The sequence below is a fragment of the Bison bison genome, unplaced genomic scaffold (genome assembly GCF_000754665.1).
Source record: "Bison bison bison isolate TAMUID 2011002044 unplaced genomic scaffold, Bison_UMD1.0 scf7180017864266, whole genome shotgun sequence".
Classification (NCBI taxonomy): Eukaryota; Metazoa; Chordata; class Mammalia; order Artiodactyla; family Bovidae; genus Bison; species Bison bison.
The window spans coordinates 808859-818438 of NW_011494838.1; the positions used below are offsets into that span (position 1 = coordinate 808859).

The 9580-nt window shown below is 55.1% G+C and overlaps 1 protein-coding gene across 1 annotated transcript in view; it reads left to right on the forward strand.

Moving 5' to 3' along the window:
* Positions 1-9580, forward strand: part of SNTG2 (syntrophin, gamma 2) — a 74437-nt gene that overhangs the window by 21177 nt on the left and 43680 nt on the right. The window contains exons 6-7 of the mRNA XM_010848438.1: positions 1352-1439; positions 3421-3512. Of these exons, the coding sequence (XP_010846740.1) occupies positions 1352-1439; positions 3421-3512 (180 nt within the window). The remainder of the gene's footprint in view (positions 1-1351; positions 1440-3420; positions 3513-9580) is intronic.

Below are 9580 nucleotides of genomic sequence, written 5' to 3' on the forward strand. Positions count from 1 at the left end.
GTGTAAAACTCCATGAGCTGAGGACCCGGCAGCTTCTGTGGGGCCAAGCCCTCCCCGGGTGTGTCCCCCACCCTCGGACACCCACACTTGCAGGGCATTGCCCGGGGTTAGAGGAGGGAGTGCAGTGACCCTGCACTTTGATCAGAATCGCCTGGGGCCACTTGTCCCAGGAGACACATGTCAGCTGGGAGGGGCTGGGGTGGTGCGCTCCTGTCTCTAGGGCCTCGGCCTGGGCGGAGGGTGGTCCCAGAGAGCCCCCAGCCGCCAGGCCGTCCGAGCAGAGCGTCCGTCTCATGCTCACGGTGCTGTCCTGCTCTCCCTTCACTCAGCTGACCCGGGCTCGTGTGTTCAGCGGGGTTCACAGGCCAAGGCACGGGGGCGGGGAATGTCAGGATCTGGGGGGCATGGAAATGTCCCTGGGTGAGAGGGAAGGCGTTCCTGGGTTCTCCGGGCAGAAGCCGGTGGCTATGCATGCGAGGGCCGGGCACCAAGGTCATATGGAGGCATCGGGGACGTTCCCGAGGGGGCCGGGGTGGGAACACTTATAGCTGCTTATTTCTGGGCTGTGTCTGCTGTGTCTGGATCGAGGTGGCCTAACTGACGGGAAACACATCAGGCTTTCAAAGCTGTCTCCAGAGCTAACGTGGGGAGCTGTCTGTAACTGCACATGAAAGCCTGAGCCCGGGGGTGGGTGACCTTGTAACCGAGAGGGGCGACGTGATGCATGCAGTTTCTCCAAACCAAAGGGTCGTTTCAGCTCTGAAGCTCGTGTTTGCAGTTTGCAGCATCACAGCAGATGCGCGGGCCTGTGTGCCAGTGTCTGAGATTTGGCGATTGGTACTCCGCGTGGGTTTCTTCCGTGAGTTTGGTTTTGGGCAGGGGGGTGTCTAGCGTGCGGGGAGCCTGGCCTTGGGCTTGCACCTGTGTGTGGATGAGGCACGGAGCTGTGTGCCTGGGGACACACTGCATCCGTTCGTCCCCCCAGGGGAGGCTTGCAGAGCTTCCAGAGTCTCAGAGGTAATCGTGAACACTGGCTCCTCGAGAGACAGGCGAAACGTGTAGCGGGAGTGGAAGTGTTAGTCGCTCAGTCGTGTCCGACTCTCTGCGACCCCATGGACTGTAGCCCTCCAGGCTCCTCCGTCCATGGGACTCTCCAGGCAAGAATACTGGAGTGGCTTGCCATTTCCTCCTCCAGGGGATCTTCCCAACCAGGGGATAGAATTCAGGTCTCCTGCATTGCAGGCGGATTCTTTCCCGTCCAAGCCCCCCAGCGAGCCCTGGTGGGGATGCACGCTTTCTTTCCGTGGTCCCTCTGTAGTGGTAAAGTGGCTGTCCTTTGTCACACTGACAGGTGCATCTTCTGAAAAATGCTGGCGATGAGGTGACTGTCACTGTCGAGTATCTCAGGGAAGCACCGTCGTTTCTGAAGCTCCCGTTAGGTAAGTGGCGGGGCTCACGGGGGCCGACAGCTTCCTCCTCACCTGTTGTTTTTCCTGAGACGTCCTGCTGGGTAACACGCCCGCAGCCTCTTCAGAAGCAGGGATCCCACGGTCAGGATGCTGTGTGCATCCTGCTATCTCAGAGGGATAGACAGACAGGCTGCCCACACTTGTCTTCTGGCCACACAACCTCGGGTGGGACGGTAAGGGGGGCATGAAAGAACACGGCCTCACTTTTGGAGCGGCTCCTCGACGGCCTGGACGCGTCGGTGTGAAGACCCGTGAGTTCATCAGGTTCCCCCGAGCCCACTGGAGCTCTGCCTGTGCAGTCTAGTGTCTGAAGGGAATCCGGGGTGATGGGCACCTGCTTCACCCGAACTGTGCCGGGGCCCTGAGGGCGAGCCTGTAAACGGGCTCCTGACTTTTCAAGAAGAAAACTGAGATTGCAGAAGTAACTTGCACGACATCCACTAACTTTCCTCATCTGTGAACTGGTGGTAATGATCAACAACCACCACACCAGGGGCTTGTGTCTCGGAGGAGTGACTGCAGCATCGTGGCCGGGCTGTCAGCTCCGTCCTCCGTGACACGGACGCCGGTGACACAGGAGGGACCCGTGTGCATCCTGCTCCCCTGCAGGCGCACGCCGGTGCTTGCAGCCCCGTCTGGGGTGGGGATAAGGGTGGTGTGGGGCCCCTGCTGAAGTCCCCTCAGCTCCAGCCAGTGCCTGTCGCTCGGGGACTTCACCCCATAGAGTCAGGTTTTGTCACCTTCCAGGAAAGTGGGAAATCTGGATTTTAAAGCAGTGTCTGGGTTTTGATTAAATAAACCCATGTGCCGGTCAGACTTGGCTTCCCAGCTGGTCTGGAGTTTTTGCCTAATATCACTTATCCCCCAGTAGTTGGCTTTTGATGGCTAATGTTGGCCTTGAAACTCTTCAAGCTAAAGGAAAACAAAGGACCTGTGATCCAAGCAGGCAGCAGCTCTGACCGTCCATGACCGGCGGGGCCCTTCCCGTTGCGTCTGAGAACAGGAGAGGCGGGGCCCCTGGCTCTCTCCCGAGATCGCCCACTGTGTGTGTGGAGGGGGCAGGGGCAAGCCTGAGCGTAGTGGCTCCTGGGTCCTGGGGCCACTGGCACCTGGTCTGGCATCTGGCGAGGGGTCCGGACACGTGGTCGGGGCTGACGAGGCAGGAGACTCCTGGCCACGCCTGTGTCTATGTGCAGTGAGCACTGGTCTCACTGTGCCCCCTGCTGCCCCTGACCACCCAGAGCCACAGGGGCAGGCAGTGGGGGATGTGTGGGGACAGGCCCGCGGGCTAGGGGACATGGGGACTCCTTTCCGTCCCTGAACTTGCTGAGAGCGGACAGAGGGCTTGAGACGGATGCTGACTTGGCCCCCTTCCCCGCCCCTCCCTGTCCACCCGGGTCCGCACTCCAGGCCCAGCTGTGGCTCCCTGATGAATCCAGAGCTGCTTCCTCTTTTTACAAACATCGCTTTCCTCAAACTCACCTTGTCTTCCTAGTTTTCACTAAAGCAGCTTGCAGTGAAAGATAGTCAAATGTGTCAAACAAAGAAATAATATCCAAGTTATCATCAGAAAGTCAAGAATAACTTAGGAAATTAGCATCGTTATCCTAGCAATGGGGAGTGCAGGTTCGTGAAGCCATGGGGGCTGGGGATGGGCCGGGGGAGGCCGCTGTCTCCCTGGGCCCGGGGAAAGGCTGACCTGCCTGCCCACTGCTGCGCTTCCCGTGGGCCCCAGATGGGCGGCTGGCCATGCAGCGGGGTGAGGGCCACGCTGGCTTGCAGCCCAGGGGCCAGTATGTTTTCTTCCAGACCCGGGGACGGCTCACGCTGCTTAGGGTTCTAAGTCCATCCTGTGTCCGTCCGCTTCTCCCAGGCTTGTCGGGGACCCACCGGGTGGACCTGCAGGTTAGCCCCGGAGCCGCGTCTGCAGCACAGTCTGTATTGTTCACAGGGTCCCCGGGACCAGCCAGCCAGCCGGGCAGCGGGGCCTCCTCGCCCCTCTTCGACAGTGGTCTGCATCTGAACGGAGCCTCCAGCAACACGGTAAGCACGTGCCTCCTGTCTCCTTTAACCAGCCTGTGTGTGGTTCCCGAGCCATTCCTGGTGTCTCCTTGGGTGTGTGACAGCTTTCCTGTGTTCTCACGTGGAACCGAATTGTTAACTGCTCTCCGCCCAGGTGCTGCCTCTCCCCTCCCCTCCTCGAGCAGGAGTCTGCTCAGGGCTTCACCCCAGGCTCCGTGTTCTCTTCCAGGCCCAGGGACGGCTCACACCGCTTAGGGTTCTAAGTCCATCCTTGTTCACATCCAGACCCCGGCCGAGTGTTTATGACAAGTGGAGTCTCGGGCACACCAGTGACCTGAGCAGAGTCTTGGTCACACCAGCGATCTTATCAGGTCCAGATCCCGGCCGAATATTTATAACAAGCGGAGTCTCGGTCACACCAGTGCTGCCCACCCAGACCTGAACCTGAACCTCGTCGGGCCCGTCCACACCCTCACCCGCTCCGTCCTGGCGCCCCGCCCGCACCCTCGTGCTCCGCCCTGGCCCCCTGTTGGTTGGTCACTGCTCATGTTTCCTTCACAGAGGAAACAGAGGGGTTACTCCTGCATGACTGGATCGTCCAAAACGGTTTTCCTTTTTCCGGAGAGATGACTGGTGCTTCCACGAGACGTGCTTGGAGCCTGGGTGCTGACCTGGGCCTCTGAGGGGCTCTGGGTGCCGGAGCACCTGTGGCAGATGAATAAAGAGCTCAAATTAAAGAACAAAGGATTTATGATGATAAATAGCTGATTTTCTAAGCTAAAATTTTCAGAAGATTAATGCAAAAGGCTAGGGTCATTGCAAAGAACTGAATGAGTCAGAAGTGTACAGGAACAGTATATTGAAACCGAATTTTGCAGAAATTATAAGGAAACACAGAAGAAGCTTTTACATAGTGGTTGCAAGTGAAGAGCAGATTAAAGAGAAAAAGTAATTAAAATGAATACATTTTAAAATGTTAAACATTTAAGTTAAACAATGACTTGAATCTTCTAGATGGAAGGGAGGCTGGTCTCCTAGGCAGAGATAATGAACGAGTGAACGATAGAATGATATTTAACAGTTTAATTAAAACATAAGGCACATGCTGAGAAGTATTCAACTTTGAAATAACAGCTTAATAAATGTTACAGCACCACGGTCAGAATATAGCACGTCGCCCAAATCTCACACTGCTGCTGCTGCTGCGAAGTCGCTCAGTCGTGTCCGACTCTGTGCGACCCCATAGACGGAAGCCCACCAGGCTCCCCCGTCCCTGGGATTCTCCAGGCAAGAACACTGGAGTGGGTTGCCTTTTCCTTCTCCAATGCATGAAAGTGAAAAGTGAAAGGGAAGTCGCTCAGTCGTGTCTGACTCTTCGAGACCCCATGGATTGCAGTCTACCAGGCTCCTCCGTCTATGGGGTTTTCCAGGCAAGAGCACTGGAGTGGGGAATCTCACACTACATCCCCCTCAAAAAATTACCATTGTTTAGACCTCAATTGCTATAGATTCATTTTATCTGTATTTGAGCTTCATGTAGAGTCATACTCGCCTCTCTGACTTTGTGACTGAAAGTCGATCTTAAAATCCACCAGCAAAAACAGGTCACTTATGAAGAATGACACTTTCACTAACAACGTATCTCTCAGCAGTGACAGTGGAAGCTGCAAAGCAGCCCAGTGCATAACATTTTCAAAACCGTGGAGACGAGAGCCGTCACCGCTGGTCTATCTTTGCGTTCCTCGCAAAAACGTGTTTCCAGAACAAGTGAAAATAAAGACTTGTTCTTAGGAAGAGGATCTGAAAGAGTCGCTAACAGGCTTTCACTAGGACAATCTCTAAAGGCCACATTTCAGGAGGGAAAACACGAGGGATCCCGGAAGCGTGTGGAGGTTAAAGGAGGGAAGTCTGTGGAAAGTAACGCAGTCACTTGAGTTAGGCTGGCAGGTGCCAGCCCAGCACGGACTTTCGCAGAATGTCTGTTTTCTCTCGTGCAGCTCGGGAGCCACTTTCCGTTGCGTTTCCCACCAGCCGCTTCTGCTCCCGACAGTCTTGGCCCAGGAAGTGAGGCACCTCCGTTCACGTTAGTGCCTCAGCTTGATGGGTCATCAGGTCACATCAGGGCGTTGCGTCATCTCTGAAGCCCCCAGTCCTGTATAAAAGATACCATGTGTTTCTAAAAATAGTATTTGCACACTCCTTTCTTATTTTCATCATGCGCTTCGGTAGTTTATTGACCTTTGTCTTGAGTAGATTCTGGTAGCTGTAAAGACTTCAGTTGTCTTCCAGACAACCTCCCGATGAAGAGTCTAAGAATCAGGCCCTGTTTTTACTCCACCATTCATGTTTCATGAGATGTTTTTAATCTTATCATCATAATAATGACTTCTTCTCATTATTATGATAATGCTATATGATAATCCTAATAATGATTTCAATTAGAAGAATATAACAGTAATCTGCTATCAGATATTTTGATCTGCTTTTAAATTATTATATTACTGTAACACTTAAAAATGTATACAACTTAATTTAGATACTCAGCTGTCTTCGTGAAATGAATTAATTTCATTAAAATAACAAAGTAGACATTTCCACTCAAAATATATCAAATTCAAATAGGAAAATTATTTACATTTTTTGTGGCATGCAGAGACCGTACAGTACAGTGCTGCTGTCTCATCCCTGAGGTGTGTGTCTTAATTCAGCTGCAGAAAAATATTTGACAGTGACCCTTCTCCCTCAATAGTAATTGATACGTGATGTCTAATTGAGCCTTTAAGAGGTGCTCTTTGGAGGGAAAGCCAAGCATTTCAGTGAGAAACACGCTCGACTGGGGTAAGGCTGCGTGTGAGCGCCTGTGTGAACCCGCCTGTCTCCACAGGTCACCTTCTGCTCTTGGGCCCCGTGAGCTGCGACCTGCCCTCGGCCGGCTCACAGAGACACGCAGAGCCCGCTGCTGCGCGAGGTTCCCGGGCTGCCGTGTCCACCCGCAATGTTCTGCCGGGGGTCACGCAGGGTGGTCCAGCTGTCCAGGGAGGGCCGGGCCCCTGAGAGTCAGGTGCAGACGTGTTTAATTAATGCCAGTCCGTCTGGACAGGAGGCATTCTCAAAGGAAATTAGCCCTGGAAATGCAGTGAAAGCTGAAGCTCTGTCACAGAAGTAGTTTAGTTCTGGGTCTACTTAAAGCAGCATTGGGAAGAAACGGGTGCCTCTCAAGCCCCCAGGGCCCGAGGCACGTGCTTCCTATCTGCGAGGGACATCACCACCGTCAGGAGCAACACAGAGCAGCTCACGACCAATGCCCACCACACCTGCGGAGGCCACAGCCGCTGTGCTGGGGCCACGGCCCAGCTGCACCAGCCTCGAGGCCTTCCGGGCACAGCAGGAGATCTTGGCTCTTTCTCCCTAAGGAGCTCCCAGGTCTCCTTGCAAAGCCCCCAGAGTGCTTCCCTCCTGCAAGCCCCAACTTGCTGGCCCTAGAGGCACCCCCACTCTGCCGCCCAAGGCTGGGGCCCTGGGCACCATCATCCTTAGACTTCGGGTGTAAGTCCACCAGTCTGTTCTGGACGCCTGGGCACTCAGCCGGGGACTGTATAGTGCCCGGGGCCCAGTTGGCAATACGGCTGCATCCCTCCTATCCCCAGGATCCGCCCTCTCCCACTACCCCCATGGCCTCAGGTGGCTCCTCCAACTCCCAACATGAGCAGGGTACCCCATCACCCCTAAAGCTGTGCTCTGGTGCCTGACATCCGTTTCTTCTCCCATCCCCCCCCACATCAGTGGGCACCAGCTTCACATCCAGTTCAGACGCTGCAGGCTCCCAGCCCCATCCCTGGGGGACAATCTGCTGTGATGGCCACTCCCCAGAGATATTCCATAAGATGCCCCGTGTCTTAATGTTGGAAGACTTCTCCCAGCAGCGGGTGACTGGCCGGGGAGATGGACTCACAGCCCCTGGGACTGTTACGATATGAAACATGCCTTCCACTGGGCGCTCGTCTGGCACGGGCTCTGGGTTCTGGGCAGTCCCGGTGCCTCCTCAGGAAAGGCTGGCATGTGTCTTGGGGCTGACCCTCTCAGAGCAGCAGTCCAGGGTGGTCTCTGGGTGCATGGAGGGCCATCTCCTTCCTTACTGACTCCAGAGCCATTTAGAAAGGGAGTAACAGAGAGGGGTGCTAGGGAAGCTCTTCCCGAGGCAGGGACTCCTTTCCTGCCCACCTCATGTGCGACCCCGTAGCCCCCGAGACTTGAGGAGGCAGGTGGGGTGCCTGGCACCGGGGCCTCTGGGCTGGAAGCTGGACCCGTCCCTCTGAGGTCACCAGGGTCATGTCTCCACTCCACACCCGCCTCCGAGATGGATGTTTCTCCGCTTGAGTGATGGAAAGCCAGAAGCCTGCAGGAGGCTGTCAGTGAGTGGCGTGGTGTCTCTGCATGTGGCATTCATCTTGAAAAAGCATCTTCCTAATAGACCTACCTCCAGCACCGGAGTCGGTTGTGAATGCACTGCAGATCTGAGGGTCGTCGGGAAAGACTTGAATGTACGAGGTGAGCGCATTCAGGATTCCAGAGGAAGCGACTGTTTATGGTGATCACTGACCGCACGCTACACAGGAAAGGAAGTCTTGTCTTCTCAGCCTTCTAGATGTTTACAAAACCTGAGAGGGTCACGAGCCTGGACGCCCTGCAGTCCTGGCGTCTGTGACGTCATAGAGAGCAACACAGAGAGCTTCAAATGTACGATGGAGCCAAAGGAGAGTAATGGATCAGGAGAAACGAAGCTTACCCGAGAATGCAGACTGGGCATCCAGATTTAACTGACAGCACAGCACCTTGATTTATCTTGTTACGAAACTGGAAGTGACTCAGATCTCCCTCAACAGGTGAACGAAGCAAGAGACGCTGGCACACACAAACACCAGATACCGCTCAGCGAAGACAGCGAATAATCCGCTGCTGTAGTTCAGTCGCTCGGTCGTATCCACGTCCTTGTGACCCCATGGACTGCAGCACGCCAGGCTTCCGTGTCCTTCACTACCTCCCAGAGTTTGCTCAAACTCATGTCCACTGAGTTGGTGATGCCTTTCAACCATCTCATCCTCTGTTGCTCCCTTCTCCTCCTGTCCTTAACCTTTCCCAGCTTCTGCTGAAATACACAGAAACGGAGATCCTGTCACTGACTTCCTGCCGAGAGAATGAAGCTACACACACAAGTGCCTCCTGTATGATTCTGTACATAGAAGTTCTGGAAGAACCAGAGATACCTGTGGTAATGGAAGTCAGAGCGCTGGGGAACAGGGAGGTGTGCCCACGCTCGTCCCAGCTCATATTCGTGATTCAGGGATGGTGTGATCATGGGGTGCACAGGTGGAGTGCTGGGGAACAGGGAGGTTTGCCCACTCTTGTTCCCAGCTCGTATTCATGAGTTCAGGGATGGTGTGATCATGGGGTGCACAGGTGGAGCGCTGGGGAACAGGGAGATCTGCCCACGGTCATCCCAGCTCATATTCGTGATTTCAGGGGTGGTGTGATCGCGGGGTGCACAGGTGGAGCGCTGGGAAACAGGGAGGCATGCCCATGCTCGTTCCCAGCTCGTATCCATGAGTTCAGGGATGGTGTGATCATGGGGTGCTCAGGTGGAGTGCTGGGGAACAGGGAGGCCTGCCCACATTCCTTCCCAGCTCATATTCGTGATTCAGGGATGGTGTGATCATGGGGTGCACAGGTGGAGCCCTGGGGAACAGGGAGATCTGCCCACGGTCATGCCTGCTCATATTCGTGATTTCAGGGGTGGTGTGATCGCGGGGTGCACAGGTGGAGCGCTGGGAAACAGGGAGGCATGCCCATGCTCGTTCCCAGCTCATATCCATGAATTCAGGGATGGTGTGGTCATGGGGTGCTCAGGTGGAGTGCTGGGGAATAGGGAGGCCTGTCCACACTCATTCCCAGCTCATATTTGTGATTCAGGGATGGTGTGATCATGGGGTGCACAGGTGGAGCCCTGGGGAACAGGGAGATCTGCCCACGGTCATGCCTGCTCATATTCGTGATTTCAGGGGTGGTGTGATCGCGGGGTGCACAGGTGGAGC